The following is a 21,569-nucleotide window of genomic DNA, read 5'->3' on the forward strand; positions in this document are numbered from 1 at the left end:
TGGCTTGTCTGCCTTCTCTGAGCCAAGTTGCGTGACGCTAGCATTGCCTGTGTTGTTTCTGTGATTGTTTACAATGTTTAAAAAAATTGAGAACGCCGCCAGTTGTGAAGTGAGGGCAGTGATTAAATTCCTCAATGCAAGAAACGTTCGCCCATGTGATATTCATCGCCAATTAAAGGAGGTGTATGGAGACAATGTAATGGACGAGTCGTCTGTTCGGCGGTGGTGTCGCAACTTCAACATGGGGAGGGGGAACACACACGACGATGAGCGTTCGGGGAGACCGTCTGTCATTACAGACCAACTGGTGAGCTCAGTTGACGAATTCGTGAGGAACGATCGGCGCGTCACAATTGATGACATCTGTGAGCATTTTCCCAATGTTTCTCGAACAATTGTTCATGAAATTGTTAAACACCATCTGCATTATGCAAAAATTTGTGCAAGATGGGTCCCTCGCGTATCTCAATGAGCTGGCGGCGAAGGACTATGCAGCAGGAATACAGAAACTTGTCACACGTTATGACAAATGCCTTAATTTGCTTGGAGATTATGTTGAGAAGTAGTTTAAAGTATCCTCTTTCAAATAAAATTTTTTATGTTTGTTAATATTTACTTTTGTGTCTATTTCACGAACGGGTACTACTTTCCGGATGACCCTCGTATATGTATGTTTATATGTATATATATATATATATATATATATATATATATATATATATATATATATATATATATATATATATATATATATATATATATATATATATGTTTATATGTATATATATATATGTAAATAAATTATCAGCAAATGAATGTAAAATCAATCCACTCTGAATTAATACCTGTATATGTCGATAGAATACGTAATTATATAGAGGGCTGAAGATCTTCAGTTAGAATGAGCCAGGCCATCTGAACGATTGATCCATGAAAAACATCCCTGGGATAAACAGATGTGAAAGAAACTTCACGCAAGTTCCTATGAAAACCGATGCTCAAATGCGCTCCGGCAAGAACGCTTTAGATAACGGGATTTCAAAGCCCGTCAAAATGCCACCACGCCCAGCGAAAGCGCACCTCGACCGCGCCCCCTGGGGCCACGACCGAAAATTTAAATTCAGCCTCAAAAATTCTCGGGTATTCTCTTCACAGAAACCCTCTTTCTCTGACCACGTCCACATGCCGTGTTGTTGAGTAGAGCTGTTAACCAGAATCATACACTTATTAATATCACTACCACAACGCACATGTCCTTTATTTTCGTTGGTAAAACGCTAGCCGGCCATCTACATGAAAAAAAAATTGTCTTCCCACTGTCAACTTCGCAAAACATCGAGGACGTGCATTCAAGTCTTTTAATTAAATTTATTACTTAAATCATTGAATAAATTATCCATTTCATAGGGATTGCTCCTTTAGCTTCGGTTGCTTACTACCAACCTGAATAGTAGTACAAGAATATAAGGAAAGTGTGAAACGAATGACCGACGTCTGCCTTGCTTGACAATAATGGCTCGAACAAAAATCAAGTACAAACACATGATTGGAATCATTTTCTCAGTATTCAACTTTCAACAAAAATCATTTACTTACAGTATCACGAAATGAGAAAACATTCTTAAATTGCTTTTGCATCAAAGTTGTTGGCTTATTGTATATCAATTATCCATTATGAGTCAGTCTCCTCGAATATCAAAATCTTCACTATCGACGTCCATCACTTCACAACGGAAAAATACCGAAGTAGAAACATCCCGGCTCCATTGCCTTCCCGTCCTTCGGAGTCTCTAAATTATCGACGGCCATTCCAACCCCCACCGACTCCTACCATTTGCCACGACCCCTCAGTATCTTGCCATTCACTTCCCGCCCCAATACTGCAGCAGAAGTGCCACTGAGCATGAACAAATCGAATAGTGCAATCCGTTAACTCCCGCTTTCCCGCCCTCATCTGCGGATCTCTTGCAGCGCTCACAACCCACGAAGGGACGGCAGGCCTCGCCTTCTCCCTGCCCACCCTCTCTCTCTTCGCCCTCCTTGAAGGCCAGGAATTCCTACCGCACCGGCCACCTCCCCTACTTTCCCGCCCCGCCCACGTAAGCCTTCCCCTCCGCCCTCCTGCTCTTCGCACTCCCCATCCCACTTCCAGACCTCTCCCAGGCCTCCGCACACCAGCAAACACAGCTCACTCGCTAGCCACTCTCAACACGAAACCAAAGCTAACTTTTACATATCCCTGTATAAAACTCACATGGTTTTCAGAATGGCTGATGGCAGGTTGAATACACCTCCACTCCAACGTAAATACGTAGAGAACATCCAAGTTTACTTGCGACCGAGATACTCACTGAGGCCCCAAATTACATTAGCCGATTGGACCAGCAAGTTTAACTACGAAAGATACGGAGGTATGTCAGAAAGCTTCAAGTCATTGCTTTTCCCTCACACGATACAATATCATAAAAAAATAGAACCTAAGCATCCCAACACTTTTCATTTACAAAGTAAAATTTATTATTTAGTCATATACAAGAGATTTGTAAAAAACTCAAGATTGCATGATGCAGATAGCTGCAAGTGGATGTGTAAGTGGGCATATGTTAATGCATATAAGCAAAATACATGTGCATATTCATATTTGTATGCATTGCTAGTGCCCTAACAATCCCCGCCACACGCTCTTACGACGGCTTGCGGTTTGACAAAGGATCTCCGCCGGCCAGCTGCATGCCCCTGGCAGTGCCCATTCATTTTTCTACTTCGTTTTCCTGGTTCAAAATGTCCTTTATTTTACTATTCATCTCAATTCTGAACTTCGCTGAAAATGGCAGAAATCCCAACACCACCTGCACATTCACAAACGCATTTCCTCTACCTTCCACCACACTTGTAAAACGCTTTAGCCATACCAGATGATTTTTTCAGAATACAATCCGATTAAGTCATACCTGTTACGAGAGACCACTTAAGAGCCGAGGTCACTACTCCAATCGGGATAGGTGGGCACAACGGTGAGTCGAGAGAAACCCAGCGTCGGATTTATCCTACTCATCAAACATCACAGGGATCCACTAACAGTTAACGGCGCCACCCGATGGGTGAAGTGTCCACCATGGGACCTTGAAATATACTAAAACGCTCCCCATGAGCCCCCACAAGTCGTGATCAAAATACGAGTGCGTGAATCGAGAGTCAACACGAAAAATTTGGGATCGCTTCAATGTCAGAAGTTATTAATCCTATAATTTATTTGATGAAGATCTCACTCACTCACTCGACATACAAAATTTGCTCATCTGGGGTGTTCCTTTGCATTCTTAAGCATTCGCTTTGCCTTCCACAACGGTCTTAAATAGGCATACAAATATTTTCGAAAAATTAATTTCTTGGTTTTTCTTTGTATTATACAGTTTACTTTCTACACTTACTCATCACTTTCTTGACCCATTCCATCATGTGCTTTTAAAATCATCATTCAGGATCATTTATATATATTCTATAACTTTCTGTCGTCTTTCATTCACAGTAGCCAGTCAACGTCTTGAACCCACGGGTAAAAAAAACCTCTCCATTTACATTGATATTTTATCTTCTCATTGTAAAATATATTCTATTGTTCGCATATTTTGCTGTTAGTCTACCTATAATGTGCGTATCATTCATTTTCAAAATCATGTCGTGATTAGCCATATATTCTGCCTACCAAATGCCCCTTATTTTTTCCTTTATCTATGAACAGACTTACAAAGATTCGAATCTCCACTTTAAGGTTTTAATTTCCCATTTAAACATTGCATAGCTTTCAACAGCAAACCATTTTCTCAACTTGTTTTGTTTCTCCGTATCCTACAGTTAAGTTATCAACAGTCCTCTTCAAATTTCCTTCTTTGTCAGAGTAGCTATAATGCCAGTAAAATGGAGTCCAGGAATGTTTTCAATTATTACACTACATAATACCCTGCAATCCACCGCTAGAGTGTGTGGCAGGGGGTGATCACACACCACATACTACTTTACAAACAAAATACATTTACTCCCTAGCGAGGTCGGACGTTATTCTGATCCCTTTTAGCATGTGGGAAAAAATATATCTTAAATCAATCTATCTGCGCTTAATCTATAATTTTATTTACTTTATTCCTCCTAACTTGGTACGATGGGGCTAATAATGCACTTTCAACTCCATAGCTCGAGAGATATCCTTCCAAATTCTGAAAGAAATCCAATCCGCAATTTGATCTCCGCTCCGGGAGTGATTCCCAACGTAGCTCCTCCAATAATACGCTAGTCAGTTTGTCATGACGACGTTACACAAAAACTTTAACTGAGAAAAATCAGGAAATATTTCCATACTTAGTGAAATACCATTGAGCACAGGACCGGGCTAAATCACGTAGGTTTCTGGTGATTTATGTGCATGGTATTTTCCCATACAAATATGCGCTCACTTGACTGCCAGCTACGAGGCAATGCAAGTATAATTGCTCATTCACACGCATGACTAATGTTTACGATAGGGAATCACGCTCAGACAAAAGGAAACTTCCATCACACCTTTTCTTCAGAAAATTAAGAATCACCAATGCGAGAAATTCTACACGAATAAAAATATTTCGTCCGTTAACCAGATATTTCCTTCTCAGATGCCTCCTTGCAGGGTTAAGCAAATAGCTCGGCGAAACTTCTGTTCATGCAGTCAACCTATAAGTTGCAATGACAATTCCTTGGCTTATAAAAGCAACTGAGCTGAAGGAGTTGTAATATGCAGTATGGGATTTATGGATATTTTGTGTTTCATTGGCTGGGATTAGCATTAGAGTAGCAGGTAGTGCTAGAGCCCATGAAATCTTACCGTAACCAGGAAGACTTCTGCTTAAAAAAGAAACAACCGGTATAATCGAGAAAATTGAATGTCAATAAAAAAATTACATCCCACACCCTAAATTAAACAGGGAGCTAGTTTCGCCAATACAAATTAAGGGCCCATCCTAGCCTTAATTAACCAATGGACGTCTAGCCATTTATTTTGCCAGCAATACACAGCAGATTGGCAGTTTACATTTCATTAGATATTGTCTAAGGATTAATGCATATCCCGATGGTATTCAGTTTCTGAATTATTTTTAAAATCATCTTTTAATTTAACTATTGGAACTTTAAACTTTTAATTAACTGTAAGTAAAATTCATCTCCCTCATAATTATATCGCGATTTCCGATTTTAATCATTATGACCGATTCTAATGAGAGTTTTCTACCCTGCAAGAGGAATCTGTTCATGTTCATACTATGGGTGGGCGTATTGGACACACGGAGTACACACCACACCGGTTTCACGGCGGCAGGGGAGGCGGGAGACATCCACGCCTCCTCCTTCAGCCGCCTCAACTCCCGCGCAAACGGCCGGCCATTGCGGGAGATGATGTAAGAGGAGGATGGGAAGGCCGACTCCTCCGTCCACCGCGGATGGACGCTCCGAAGCCTCTCTCTCGCACACACACATACACACACACTCCCTTTCCCTCTTAAGCCACCCACCCAACGACTTACTCACTCTCCCTCCCTCAACCCCGCCAACCAGCAATGGCTCATTCGCCTCCCCACAACTCCCCACGCTCTCTGCTTCCATTCCATATCCCCTCCGCACTTCTGCCATTTCCCTCTCTCATTTCCTTTTCTGCAGTGATCCCAGAGTTCACATGGAGATGAGCGACCGCAGACTTGGCCGCATGAAGCTGGAGACGCTGTTTGGCGCCCTCTAAAGCTCCAGGTTTCTCTTTCCGCAAAATTCAAAAACCTTTAATGTCACTCTAAATTGTAATCGAATTTCTCCGCTGAATTTTTCGAGCATAAATGCATAAATATATATATATGCTCGAATTTCCTATTTATATATATATATGCCTACTGGCTCGAATGCCCATAAATATATATATAGTATGCCTACTGATCTCACGGAATAAGGAAATTAAGTTTCTGATGATGCCCTGTCACATTGAAAGAAGTGGTCAATTTGAATTATTATGCGAGTATTTATTTAGACATAATTTAAGACCGAAGTCTAATAAAAGATATACGATTGCAGATTCGATGAGCCCATTAAAATATGTAACTTAGAATCCCAAATATATATGGAAAAAGGACACTCATTTTAAAAGAATTCCACAAGTAGGTCCTGCTGGCGTTTATTTAATGGAGAGGCTACCGGTACAACAGCTTATCATGATTCAACATACTCCTGCAAAGCATTGTACAAATAGTTGATGTTATACTGGGATTGCGATCGGATGAACTACGAAAACATTGATCCCAACCTTGAGAAAATGAATACGACATAAAATACGTGGGACGACCGAACTTCTGAGATACTTGAATTTTATAGTTCCTCTCGACGTGAAATAAATACTAAAAAAAATATATTTTCAAACGAAATCCGTCTATTTTCGCAAATTTGTGTTGGAAGCTCATTAGAATATACTTCATCACGGCTGCACGAAATAACCTGGGAATTTAAGTAGAACTAATCTTAAAGATGTCCATAGTCATAACTCGCACGCAAGGAAATGATTTCTTTGCGGTCAAAGAAATGCAGCGTAACAAGGAAAATGTTGCGATATTCTAAAATGCCGATTCTGGATAACAGGTTACACACTACAAGGGGAAATATGATAGGCCACCTAACCCTCATTGAACAACCAGATTAATTGCTCCGTTCGTTTGAGTGTTAAGGCCCAATTTTGAATTCACACAAAAATTCTTTGAAACAGTGGGTAGGATACCAGAACCATTACTAAGATATACGTAGGGATAAAAAACACAAAAACACAGTCATCAACAAGTCAGTTTGGTAGGTGAGAGAGTTCACCCAGGGCAAAGTTCGACGGCGAGTGAAATTCACACATCAGGGTAAGGGGGCCAGTTCCTTTCCCTGTGCCGGCTATGATTTCCCAGGACGATCTTGTATCCGAAAAATCACATAGCTTGGGTGGAGCTGCAGGTGCCCAGAGTGGCTTGCCCGGGAATCGTATCTGGGCCCTCTGGTCGGTAGTTCAACGCTCTACCCCATGGACTACCGCGACCCATACGTAGGGTTATAAATGTTATGTTGTCAAGGAGTGGTTTCTGAATCTAGATATGCAATAAAATTAATATTATCATACACTGTAGAAATTAAAACGGAAAATATTTGAATACTCAATACTCAAAATTTGTCATTCCACGCCAATGAAAGACATATTTTGAAGTACTATGCCCATCTCCATAAAATGGAGGTGCGATCCAATAGTAAATATTATTAATGCTCTTTATTAAGCTCATTCATTCAATTACCTCCTCCGGAAAAAAAATATGAATAAAACGAGCTACACTCATTCATTCGATCTAAATCTCTACTCTTGCTCTAATTTAAGAGCAGAAATACAGAAATAGGAGGTGAACCAGATGACAACTACATCTTCCCATGATATATGCTGCAATTTAGTTCCAATTTTGTACGTATTTCAATGGAATTTAATGTTTACATAAGTCACAGCTATGTAACAGTAAAAATTCCCTCTTCACACAATTTGATTTACATAGAACGTTCACAAAATTTTTTTATTTTTTTCTCAGGGCTGAGATTTTTGGTAGGGTAGCTGAAGATTGTATAATGATCTTAGTAATCCTTCGTCAATTGAAACATCAATATAAGTCAAATATATCAATCAACTGTCAAATAAGCCCGATAGAAAATTTCCTCTATAGATAAAGAGGAAGAATGAAGTCACGATTTTAGTCGAAGATCACACGATATAAGATAAGGTGTGACCCACTATAATTATATTGGCCGGAGGAGGATTATCCTGGAATAAAGTCAAGTGATAGAGGCGTTTATCATTGCAAAATAAAAACACTTACGCCTATAAGAGAGACAATTTCCCATTAATTTTTTATCTGATTGCATTTAATAAAATAAAAACTAACACCATTTGTATAAATCTTAAACTATATGCGGCTTATTTCAAATTTTAGTTATTCATTTGAAGCATTCCAAACACTAACTGGATATAGGGAATAAAAATTATATTTCTGGCTCGTTGCATAAAAATCACGCATCAAATATTTACCCAATGCTACATCTGCAATTGTCCTTAAATAACGAATTAATTTTCTATTAAACAATTCTAAGTTCAAATTAGTGTTTTATAAGACGTTATGGGCAGCTGAGAAAAATGTAATGGAGAATGAACTCAGAAAGATATATTTCGTTTGATATTTTTATTAACGAATATACGTTTAAGTAATATTAGCTATACGCTAAGTGTAATAATGGAAAGCTTTAGGGTAATAAACTGACAACTGAACCTCGCCTTCATTGTTTCAGTAATGACCTTCATCTAGCCAGTTTGAAGCTTCTGTTTGAAACCATGAAAAGATTAGATCTTTAATGGGCAGAGAATAGGTGGATAATGAGATTAAAATAAAATCATATAAATAATATCAGCTTTTTAGAGTGGCATAAAAGTTAAGGGTAATGAAATGAGTACGGTAAAAATGTCAATGTCATCCTGCCACCACACTTATTCATCATCTTCATTGAAGAAAAAGCGACATTGAGGGGAAAAAAGAGCCATTAAATTAAATTGAGGAAGCATAGGCGGTAATACATTTTTTGATGATGTAATAATAGGGAAGTCTCTCAGAAATATGACCAAAATGTTACATAAATTCCGAGAAACTACGGAAGATGCCGCAAGAGTAACTTTAAACGGAATCATCTGTTAAATGTGCATTAAAATGCAAAATGTTACATATTATATCTAATTGTTGGAGAATTGGGAATCTTAAGATAAATACCATGAAAAGAAAACCGATAGCCGTGAGGAAAAACAAAGCCCTAATAAGGCCCATGATTACAATGAAAAATGAGCAACATGTAGGAGAGTGATTAGTGAATTTTATTAATGTACTAGGGTTACAGAGGCCCGCGAATGTTTTACAATAAAGAAAAGGGAATGTTGGGAGTGACAAAACGGGCCTTCCGATGAGAGCCGAGTCTCCAGACTCTGGAGTCTTCTGACTACGCGTAACATGTAGTCATATACGAGACTCGTCAATGTATACATTAGGAAAACCTTCATCCGGGCCATATAGCTTTATGGAAGTGAGAGTTGAACTAGAGGAGAGGGTCATATAGGCCACTTAGAGACAAAAGAAGCGTACGGGAAGGTATTTGTATTCACGACAAATGAATCAACACGCGAACGGATACAGCCGTCGCTATCATGTTTTTTTTCCTTTCCACTGTTTCCACTCTAAATCACCCAAATAATACGAGTAGGAATATCCTCACAGCTTCATTCGTAAGCTCTACAATGACAATGCAACAGGCAAACTTAACCTATTTCCCATTCCTGCAAACAGTTTAGCACTGAAAGTAGGTCTCTTTATGATAAATGAACTTCTGAACTAATCCACATTGTGGGCATTCCACGCACGGAAAATATCTCCTTCAAAACTTGAAAAGTTTATCATTCATCCGAGGAGAACACGTAATCCAAAAAGCTTAATCGGTTCGATGGATTAGGTGTTCTTTTAGCAATAGTCAATACAGCCAACCTGAGACATCGACATTTAATCCATATACCATAAACTGATACGTGAATTAGTCACTAAATGAGTATAATAAAAATATCCGAGAATATACCTTCCAAAATCAATAAAATAATTTAAATCGCGTAATACATCGGTAGGTAATGTCTCAGTAAAAATAAGAGGAAGAGACATCCAAACAAAACCACTTTCCTAAAAGATCACAGCATAAGCAGGATAAAACTAAGTAATTTATTAAAGTCTAGTTTAGAGAACTGTTTGATTCAAGCAGGATAAAGTTAATATCTAAAACTGCAGTCAAACCCGACCATTGCAATCGTTTTTACACAAGTGTGATGCATGATTATTCTGATAACAGCCTGGATAAGCGGAAAAAGTGAGCAAATCGTATCATACCTGTGTGTTTTCAGTTAAAGGGAAATGGTCGTACTTGCGAGAAATTAGGATAGCTGCTCTTCGCGCTCCATCCTAATCGAATGACTTTTCTATTACACTCCAGTAGAAGCAGAGGTGGTTTAAAACCTCTAAAACCTCACCTTCCCAGTATCGCCCAAAATAAATTTTCAATTTTATCAAAATAAATTCAACATATATTTATTTTTTCGTTTTCAAAATCCTCTAGTGCGAAATACATAATATTTAAACTTCCCTCTGATCGTTTCAACTATTTTTTCCTCCCCAAAATTCCTGGCACTCACAGTGAGATTGAAATGTGTTATAAAATAATCCGTGGAAATCCGAAACGGTTAACGCTGCACTTGAGAGTAGTCCGAAATCCATAATGAAGCTAATGCATATTTAGTTTGAAATAAGGCAACACAGTTTTTTCCGATAGCCCAAAAATCATTTAGTACGAAGAGGAAAACGGTAGGTAGTGGCTCTAGCGCTCATGTTCACGACTTGGTCTATATGAATGACTTTTCCGGAAAAAAATATCCAGTACCATAAACCACATATGCCATATATCATAAAATCTTTCACCTCATTTTCCCTCCTAACCACACCTGAGTATTTCTTGGGAATAATATCTCCTCTATGCACGTCTACTGTTCCCAAATTCCGTACACATACATTGGTGGAAGCTTGATAAGGCAATATGTAATTGAATCACACCGGGGGGCCGCAAATACCTCCTACTACATGCCATCTCGACCGGGCTCTCTTCATCTCCCAAGCTAGACGGCCGCCCGGCATTCACCAACTCCCGAAAGGTCCATTCTGCCGCCCCTTCCCCAGCACCAAAAACCCCCTTCCCACACCCTATTAAGCTTCCCTACCTTCCTCCCCCCGCTCAGTCGCATTCCCGCTTTCCCCTCCTCCACCCGCCTCCTCTGCTTTTAACGACTCTCGGTCGGTTGGTGGGTCGGCCAGACCCTTCATCCCTCAGGACGCAGCGGCGGCTTGACGAAGACAAGACTGGGCGAATCCGAAGCACTAAGCACTGGCCACTCACGGTCAGAGCGGTCACGTACGCTCACCAAATTCTCTCCTCCTCCCCCTCGCCGTACAACACATCGCCCCTTACCTCCTGGCCATGTTTGGATTACGACGAAGATATACCGACGGAGCCAGCTCGTTCCAAAGGATGACGGAATGGCCAGGTCCAACACAAACGCCCCCGCCCCCTTGCGTTTTTGGACCTTGATCCGCGTGCCACATCGACAGGTATCGATGCTTCGGGAAGCGGCTGGAGGCATGCCCAGCAAAGTTCGTTTCGGAGAGGCATGGCCGAGAAAGCCGAAGACACGAATTGACGAAATCGCCCGCGGTGGTAATAAAATGTTCAACGCACCGAGTATGCATCAATTTTTTGTACAGCATAAGCATTGGATGCGTGGTAAAGAAGAGGTGAGGTTAGAGTGGTTTCCGATGGATGATTCAACTTGTGCGATTGAAAATACGACCAATAATCCGATTCCTTGGACCGTGCGATTGGCTGTATATGAAGTGCAAACCGAACCACAAACTCCTTCACTGCATGTGGCGATAAAGAGGAGGATTTTTCGACCGTTAACACATTATGTGACCACATCAACACCCGAAAGTCCTGGAAATCTCATTAAAAAATTGTCGATTAAATAATCCATCGTTCTTCCGTAAACAGCTAACCACTGATTATGGTAAAAAAAACCACATCAGCGAAGCGAACTCCTTGACCGCGCAAAAGTAACTTCATGCCTCTTTAATACCGCACTTATATCACAAGGGGAAATAGCTGGGAAAGAGCTCTCCCCTCGCGGGCCTTACGTAACTGAACTAAGAGAGGCAGTTTCTGCCGCCGTCAAGAGGTCAGCAACCTGTTTCACCCGAGGTCCAGTGTTTGCATTCTCCCGGCATTCCTTTCAGCCTGGCTAGGAGGGCGGGAAAAGCCTCGCAATATTTTTCTAATCATTAACACCCTGTTCGACACAGGTCGTAGAAAAGTCTACATACAAGCACAAGTTTAACTAGCTACAATGAGCAAGATTCAATTGGGAAGAGCCATTGGAAAATGTCTAGGTTTAAATTTTGAAGAAACGCAACTAATACTTATGCGAGATAGAAAATAAAACGCCCTTTGGAAAAGGACTAGATTATTCTCTAAATTTACTAAACTCATTCAATAACTTTCCAATCAGAAAAGAAAATACTTCGTTCTTCCACACATATTTTACCATGCACGACCTAGGTTTCGACTTACTAAGTCATTCCACGAAGTGATGCCTCTAACCATTTTATTCAAGTTTCCAATCAATCAAAATGCTTCACATGGAGAACACTATTAGTTTTTGCGCTCGTTCAAGCTGAATGCTGAGGCAAGGAGTACTTCTTCTCCGTGAGCATGAGAGAATTCGAACTCTGAAAAGAGATCAAGAGACAAAACTGGATTTGTGACACTTACTTAAGAGAAGTACTGGACCATCACGAAATCACGATACAAGTAAGACGTGATGACGGAAAATAAATTTAGAGCAACGCCAAAAAGGATCGTCAAAATTCTCCAACGACCGAGGCAAAATGCGATTAAGGAAATCGGTCACTCGAACGGGAAAATGGGATCATGTTCCGTTGCCCCCCCCCCCGTTACCTCGAGCATGCCACTCCCCGGAAGACTAATCCTTTTTTCTGAAAGAAAAATTTTTCTGCTTCGGTATTTGCCGAAATCGCACAAATCACGCACGGGCTGGGAAACTACCCCCGCGTTTTTGGGCTCACTTTTGCGTGAAGATATCTTAATATTATGCACGCCAAAAACAAGGCGATAAACCTTTAGTAAGGATTTTTGGATTATCAAATTTTAACTAAGTATGCATGTACTTCATTTGAAAGTATTTCATGGCCAAACCCACAGGGTTAAGTTCATATACTTAATTTGAACTGGAATGATATGGTAAAAACTAAATTCAATGAATTCTCGAAGCCTTTCACCACCGAATGCATCCGAGGTTGAAAGAAACACGTCATGATACGAAACGCACCTCACCATAGCGACGAATTATAATCGGGGGAGGCGGACGTTAAATTTCGGACCCGACAGCAGTATGTTAGTGCAAACGACTCTTTCCTCTAAACCCTTCAACTTCTCTTTTTAGAATCAAACACCTAAAAATTAATCCCATTTCTTTAATGGCGCAATACCATTTCGGCTGTCGATCGCCTGCCCTAATAACTACTATTATTCCAATACCAGTGAAAAGTGGAACCATCTCAGGGTGATTCAATCTGTGGTTTGTATTAGATCCCACCGATCGGTATATTGGCGTTCGGAAAATTAACAGTGGAACTCGATTACAAACCGTAGCACCTCCATCATACGGAAAACGTGAGGAAGTGTACAGTAGTGACATTGAGTTGACATGAAATAATTATGAAGGGCCCCAAAGAGTAATAGGCCGTGCTTGAAGCTGGCACGCCGTGGAGTAGACCCATGAGACAGTAAAAACGGAAGTCCTGCAAAAATTACGTACCTTATAGGGCTTCTTCACTCCAACTTTTAACTGTCTTGCGGACGGAAAGGAATTCAACCCTTGGAGGAAGTCTTGTTCAAGTTATAAAAACCATCGTGGTACCACCAACAACGGGAGTGATTTGCCAAGCTGCAGGAAAGGCCAAACGACGTTAAAATTTGACCATATAATTCCTTTCCCAGACACAGTATTTTTATGTTGATATCGAAATTATGTAGACAATAAATAAGGTAATTCTGTTGGTTTGGAGCAAAATTTTTTAATACACTATAGAAGCTTCATTTTCCCAGAGAACATGAAAATATCTAACTCTTTAGGGATCAAGCCTCGGAAGAAGTGCGTACCAAACAAAACGTAACTTTAATTCAATTTGATTCTAATATCAAAACCTCGCCAAAATGATTACCAAATCATTGAAAGCTTACGTCACCTTCAGGCGGGGTAGCATCGATTGTATGGGTAACTAATTTCTTCCCCGGCGCTGGATTCATCCTGAGAGCGAACGGGTTCGTCTTCACTTCGCCTCAAGCACTGAGGGCGAGGCTTGAGCCACCTGAACAACTGACGCGACGGTAACTCCTGGTAGTAGACCGAATCTTTCACCAATTACGATGGAAGTATATCAAATATCTTCTTCGAAGACATTTGGTGTATTTCCTAAGGCTTCCTAAATTCAAGGAGATGCAAAACTGTCGACATTTATTTCGCCCGTCGTTTTAATCTCATTTTACCACTATTTACACACATTATAACCCAAATTCCTTCGTCGTGATGACTGTAGTACCCGAACGACGCCATTTCGCGATTTTTCACAGTAAATATTTGCATCTTCACTGCCTAGTGTGTACAGACAGTGATGAGGCAAGAATTAGCGAGCTGAATCTCGAATACAGCGAATTTTGAGTAAAAGTGTTACAAATGCGGGGTGACGGCCATATATGGAATGTACACTGCAGATTGCCTCCACGGGGCGAGGTGAAAGGTTCACCTAGAAGTGGAAGGGAGAACTACAACACGGGGAATGGGCAAGGATTCGGGTATATATTTCCCGGCTAATCGATTCAAAGAAGAGCGAAGGGACACGATGGACCCGAATCCATTTAACAATGATCGCCGTCGTGACACTCACCACCGGGCCCGCCACCGTGGGGGGGGGGGGCACACGGCCTCATCCATTAGTCTTGCTCCGACACCATCAACCCCCTTTCCCGTTCATCAAGTTCCACCCGTATCGAAAACCTCGCGTGCTTCGGATGGTGCCGTGCCCCCGTGTCGCGTTACGCCCATCAAGAGGGAGGCGTGGAGTGGGCGGGTGCATCGCCCCGCGTCCGTACGTAACATGAAAGACTGGCTGCGAAAAGATATCCCCGACCGCAGTTCGCCGATAGGGGTCAAATTCCATCGAGGGATACGCTACATACACGTGAGACCATTGATTCGCACGCCCTCTCGCGGGAAATATTGAGCACCATCTAAACGAAAGACGCAAGGGGTCGCCTGAATCACGCAAAGCCAACTCAAGAAAGAAGATGCACTCGGAAACGAATGGACGTGTTGAAAAAAAAGGAGCGTCAGTGTATGGCTTGGGCAACAGAATAATCGGATTAGTCAAGCACACAGTTCACATAAACAAATAGATTGCGTGAAGGAACACGTTTTCGGAGAGTCCTATATATATATATACATATATATATATATATATATATATATATATATATATATATATAGGGGTCACGGTAGTCCAGTGGGTAGAGCGTTGGACTGCTGACCGGAGGGTCCCGGGTTCTGTGTGGGAAAGCTTTATGGAAATTTCTGAACGAAAATGGTACACACGAAATACGCATGAACAAGAGCCGAATGCCACTAGGAGCTTAAGTGGATGCTTAATATCTTATCTCGGAGGCCATAAAAGAAGAATCGTCGCGAAGATGCGAGTTATCAACGAGAGGGAGGTCTTCCATTCCGAAGAATATTGCTGGAAAAGCGTTCACAGCGACTCCTGCCACCGTCTAGCTGTCACAGGCGGTAAACGTTAATCTGAGGTGACAAGTGGCTAGGAGTCGTTTGGAAAGGCTTTTCATTGAAGTTATTTCCATTTTTTTAACATTTAAGTGAAGCGGAATACCCAAAAAATGTCCTCGGATGAAAAAGCGCCTTCCTAAAAGAATATCAAATCTAATATTTATTGATACGTATATTCTGTCAATCATATTTTGCACGTTTCAAAAGAAATCTGCCGCCATCAAATATAAAATTTTTCGCTAATAACTGAGGATCCGGGGTTGATTTTCGACAAACCTCAATCTGACCTCATGCAGCTAACCATTCATTTTATCGCCATTCCTCCACAATTCAATTCAAGGAAGTGTGGGCCTGAGCAGCTGTATGAGAGAAGAAGCCGTTGCAAACGAATATGATGAAGACGTGACTCTACGGAAAAATATGAAGAAAAAATTACTGTATGGCAGGCTCCACACATTCCCGCACGTCCTTGCCACCCCTTATCAAAACAACGGTGACAGATACTCGCACGATCGTCATGCTGGCCGGATTCTAACCACACCTCGCCCACTGGATGAAACGACAACCTCCAGGAAGTTATCAAAGATCTCTAGACACGTACAACTCGTCCGAAAAGTTAATTCCGCGAAAAATCTTTTTATCAGCACAACAGCAAATATATTTTGGTTTCGACGATACGTTCTGCGACCTCTTGCGCTAAAATTAAAACCACAAATCACTAATTACACAAGTTTCCTCGATTTCATGGAAAAAATATTTTACACATGCATTACAATATTTTAACCGAAAAATAATTGCTACCAGAATTCTATAAACTTTCCATGCTCTTGGGTGCCTACATCAAATTCAATTCTATTCTCAATTAGTCATATACAACAATTTTTGCCACGATACAATTAAAGGCCATTGTTATAATAAATGCCAATGTAAATTATTTTTAAAATACGTATCCCAATGACGTGTGAACCCATATCATGTAATATACCACGTCAATCAGGTTATTAAATTAGGAGTTCTGGATGAATTCATGCCTTCATTTTCGATGTGAAGTTAAAACTTTCCTATCATTGCGTCACTTGTATCACAAAAACCCGTTTCATGACGAAGGCGTCGTCCTATCTCAGATTGAAACTAACTTATCTAGTCCTGAGTGAAATGCTTTCGCTGCAGTTCTGCGCAGACGCAGAGCACGATAGCGAACTTGGAACCCCACGATACAGATAAGACACGCAAAAGAATCCATGGAATGAATACACAAAATGCAATTTCAGCTCGACTCGTCGGCGAATAACAGCTCAGGCATTCCAAACCGAGGGAAATATCGGCTTGACATCACCGACGAAAAATAAACAGGATCGTCACTCACATGACATTTTTAGGAGATTGCCAGAATCCCAGACCGTTCCGCACGGCTCGTTGGATGCGCTCACTGTTCACCTGCTCCCTCGCTCACCCGAACCGAAACAAGTCCGCCCCGAGATAAAAGCGGAGACAAAAGGGGACTTCCCGATGCTCGAACCCATTACCGGATGCGCGTATGCACTCGCCGGATATCCGACCAAGCAAACGAGTCTTGTGAAAATCCCGCTCTAATTGCCTCTCCGTCTGCCTATTAGCCAATCTTATTCGCCGCAGGACTCAATGGCCGCGACTTTGCCATTATTCACGCCGCCGGTAATTCAAAAATTTTCCAGTACATTACACCGTCCTGAAAATCCAAAAAACTGAGAAGCCTTAACGGGAATATTACGTGTGGTAGGGTCAGTTGAGGAAGGTGTTTCAAAATTCAGACAGATTTTCAGCGCACGACAAGAAAAGACAAATGGATAGTACTTACATACACGAGGGTGGTCTGAAAAGTTTCCAACCTAACAAAGATACAAGTCATTTTTTTCTGAAATTTTCGAGGTCGGAATTTCTGAGGTCGGAAACTTTTCACACCACCCTTGTATGAGATCTCACATTAATACACTACCCTCTCATCCACTACAGGGGTACTTAAAAATGAATTAATCATTTGAATATATACATTTACCAACAGGCCACCGCATGGAATTGCGACCCGATTCAGTGTGGATTTTGCGTTTTCCATCTTATTCGATGGAATAGAATAATGCTAATAGCATTAAGCATACACCCCAAATTGTCAACCTTAGCATGCGGTAGCTGATATTATTAAATTCATTGATATTCAAATTCAGGAATAGAACCAAAAACTAGACAAAATTATGCTCATCCATGAAACTTTCTGCTAGTTGGTAAGCATAACCAACCCAAATAAGGTCAAACTCTTGGAGAACTATTCAAACACAATATTCGAAAAGATGAAGTACATAGTTAACATTATACTCTAAGGTGTTTATCAAAATGAAACCCAACTCCTTAGTAATGTGTATAGGCAATTGAAATTATACAAAATCTGAACCCTTTCCTATATATTTTCAAACAATCAAAAACGTATGGCAGATCTGGAAATGACTTTTTCTTGGAAAAGATCAACACCAAACTAAAAAAATCACCTTTAGATACATACTTTAGAATTTAGAAAACAGATTTAAAATAATATCTGGACACCTCAGCTTAACACAAATTGTTCTACTACCGTCTGAGGTTCGACAAATACTGAGTAAAACTATTAGAATACTCATTGAACTCATCCTGAATGGACACTTTAACGTTCATAATGTTGCATTTAATTAGAAAGCAATCAGCAATACTTCATCATGAAATCTTCAAATTGTTACGACACAAAATGACGGAAAAGCTTCATTCTCACTTGAACACATTCCATCACGGGGGATAATTTTTTGCAGTCAATTCAGCTTTAACAATTAAACCAATACATTTGGCCCTTAGATAACCAGTGGTTCTAAAGATAATAACATTCATTAATGACCCTAGGTTTTGGAAATATTCACCACAATAGTAGAAAATATAATCCTAATTTTGGTCACGAAATTGTCTGCAGACGCATAGGATAAAATCCTGGTACGGCAAATCCAATTCGTATTTCTACAAAGCTATGCGCGCGATTACCTTCTCGCAAACACATTCTCTATCACTGCATTTATAAATGAATGTCAAAGAAATCCTGTGCTAGATTATTATTTTCTAACAGCTGAAACTCTCTTATCGTAAGCATGGGGGGGCTCTGGTCTTCGTCAAGGCGGGCGCTTGGCAAGGTTGTCGGCGTCTATTGTTCTCATGCGCGAATGAATCGAAAACGAGGCAATTTGAACGCGTGTTTTTGAAAATATCTGCTCCTCTCCACCCTGTCCCAAAATGATGCAATACATCTCAAAACAAAGCATGCGCATCTGCAACAGTATTTGACTAAAAGTTATATTAAACGTTGAAAAAATTGTCATCTTAAGTTGAACAGCGTGCATTCTTATTTCAACTGAAACTGATAATCTTAAACCAGCATTCCGGAATATTATTTAAAGCTATACACTTTCAACGTCATTCACACCCCAACCTTCTTGCTTTACGTCTAATAACTCTCAGGTGAGAAAAATCCGGGAAACAACAGATACTCGATGATACCACGAATAACTAATTTAAAAATATAATGGCGGCAGGAAATTCTAAGAGGCCGCAGGACAATTTGATCATCCGCAGGGCTAATTTTCAATACAACAGGGGAGAGGTAAATTTAAAAAAATATTCTGAATGATTCAGTTTACAGGTTCCGAAAACCAGGATGTAAAACAGCACCAGTTACGTTCAGCTCTATTTCGTAAATGAAGTTAAATATACCATTAATACATATCAATCTGATGCGCAACACGATCTCTCGCGCGCGACTGCAAGTTAAAATCCAGGCACGAGCTGAGCGTATGCGAAACGAATCGAATAAGTAGTGCATTTCCGTTGGATTGGTTTACGGTACAATTTAATCAAATACATCACATTACATGTTATTAATTATTATTCATTCCTAATATCTCCTAATTATTCGGACTACCGCAAACCACGAACAATTCTGAAATTGCTATGGAAATCGCAAAATGTTCCATTGAAAATATTATTGGAGAAAAGATGGAAAACCTAAGAGTTGAAAAATTCGGCGCGCTTGCATAAAGAGACTAATTCAAAACATTACGACCAATAAGAACGCTTCTCTCGGAGTTCGGCCCAGTACCTGAAAAGATTAAGAAAATTTACCCCACCAAGATGCCATTTTTCCTGAAACCCAGGGCAGTATTGCGCATGTGAACCCTGCCATTCATAGGGATACGCTGGAAAATATACTGGCTGAATCCTGTGGTGTTGTTCACAACGATACACTATCATAGAATCAAGCATTATGTCTGCCAAATAAAACAGATTAATAGAAAATGAATTAATAAGTTGCTCTACAGCATGCTTCTAATCTGGTACTTCCATAGTCGCCTGTCTCAATTAAACGAACCGATAACGGTGAAGAATGAACGTGGAAACCGTTATTGTAGATTCTTTTCCCTTTCAATTGGACAATGGAAATTAAAAATAGCATCGAAGGTTTTTCCTACAAGTTCCCACGGTCAACTGGGGCAAATATTTTCGGACGGGTTGGTGAAGCCGCAAGTCAAAAAGAATGTTGTCAGATAACTCGAGAGCCGAGTCAGGCTAAAGGAGGTGGCAGCCGGATGGCCCTGAAGGGCACGGCATGTGTCGGAGACTCACCGTATGCGATGGTAGCAGTGGCTGGGACGTCCGTGTACCTGGGGGGAGGCGCCTCATAGGGGACCCTGTAATCACGCGTCCTTCGACTCATAACCGGATTAGACACACTCAATCACACTCAACACTACCACTCTCCTCCGCCCTCCTCCTCTTCAAATACGCGTGCGAATCTTCTATCCACACAGCTCCTCTTTTCTCCCTCTCTCTTCCCAATCGAAAGTCGGAGGGGGGTTAGGGTCACATGGAGCCAACATGGGCTTCAAAAGCACGCCGTCAACACCTCTCTCTCTCTCCCTCCTTCACCGTTTCGGTGGAGCAAGGAACTGGCGGCGACAGAGTTGGGAGGTGGAAACCGCACGAAGATTCTCGACGGGCAACGCGGAACCTCTCCAGCGCGATCCCGAACGACGGAGAGTGGGAAAAACACGGAATCAACCACACGGAACACACATGGAACACACCCGCGGTAACATTTGTTCGAGGCGGACTTCGCCGTCTTTCGCCTTGTCGCCGACGGCGGTGGCGGCCGGGTGGAATGCCGTCACGAGTGGAGGCTCCGAGGAGGAAAAGGAGATACGTCAAAGGAAGAGATGAGTGAGAGAGAGAAAGGGAAAGAACACACACTTCACGGTTCACGTTGCGCCACGGAAACGGTCAGCTACGCGTACATTTTCAAGTTCGACGGCGGCCTTACGTGTGGTGACATCAACTGCATCAAAAGTCTCCGATTCCCAGAAGAAAAATAGAGAAAAAACCACCTTGGAGTTTTAAGCTGCGGTATTTCACGCACACAAGAACATATGCGAGTTCGGGACGGCGAAACGTAACAAAAACAGAAAAACCGATCGACTTCAACCGTACAACGGAACGGCACAGCTCCTCTAAGGTGACTGACGGAGCCACTGGGAAAGAGCGGCGACTATGGTAAGAGCGGCGCTGCTATCGCGTCTTCAGAGAGAATCCCTCTACCCCTCACCCCCCTGGCCTAGCGAACGCACGGACACAAACCAAGCGGAATGGGTCGGAGAAGGAGGGGGTGGGCCACTCCCCGCCCTTCCCCTCTCCCGCACCCAACCAGCCACCTACCTCCTCTCGCTCTCGACCTCTCTCGCTCCGTCCCCCCACACCCTCCTCCCTTTCACTCCCCCGCGCCCTCCGCCATGGCGGCGCGTAGGGGAGTCGTTCCTTCTCTCTCTCTCTCTCCCGCCGGGTAAAAGAATGAATGCCGAACCTGGCTGGCATGCCTCTTTCGGTTGGAAAGGATATTCCCATTGAACCCGGAGAGCACGGCTACTCGCGTAGCGTTGGGTGCAAGAACCCCTTCTTTTTTACCCTCCCC

General features: G+C 41.6%; 1 protein-coding gene across 8 annotated transcripts in view; it reads right to left on the bottom strand.

Annotated features, from left to right (window-relative positions):
* kst (spectrin beta chain, non-erythrocytic 5 kst) overlaps window positions 1-21,095 on the bottom strand; it is a 218,465-nt gene extending 197,370 nt beyond the window's left edge. For all 8 annotated transcript variants that reach the window (XM_071598510.1, XM_071598512.1, XM_071598511.1 and 5 more), the window contains exon 1: window positions 20,231-21,095. In XM_071598510.1, the coding sequence (XP_071454611.1) occupies window positions 20,231-20,321 (91 nt within the window). In that variant the 5' untranslated portion in view covers window positions 20,322-21,095. The remainder of the gene's footprint in view (window positions 1-20,230) is intronic.
* Between the last annotated feature and the right edge of the window lie 474 nt (window positions 21,096-21,569).

Source organism: Hetaerina americana, unplaced genomic scaffold (genome assembly GCF_022747635.1).
Source record: "Hetaerina americana unplaced genomic scaffold, ioHetAmer1.1.p SCAF_10, whole genome shotgun sequence".
NCBI lineage: Eukaryota > Metazoa > Arthropoda > Insecta > Odonata > Calopterygidae > Hetaerina > Hetaerina americana.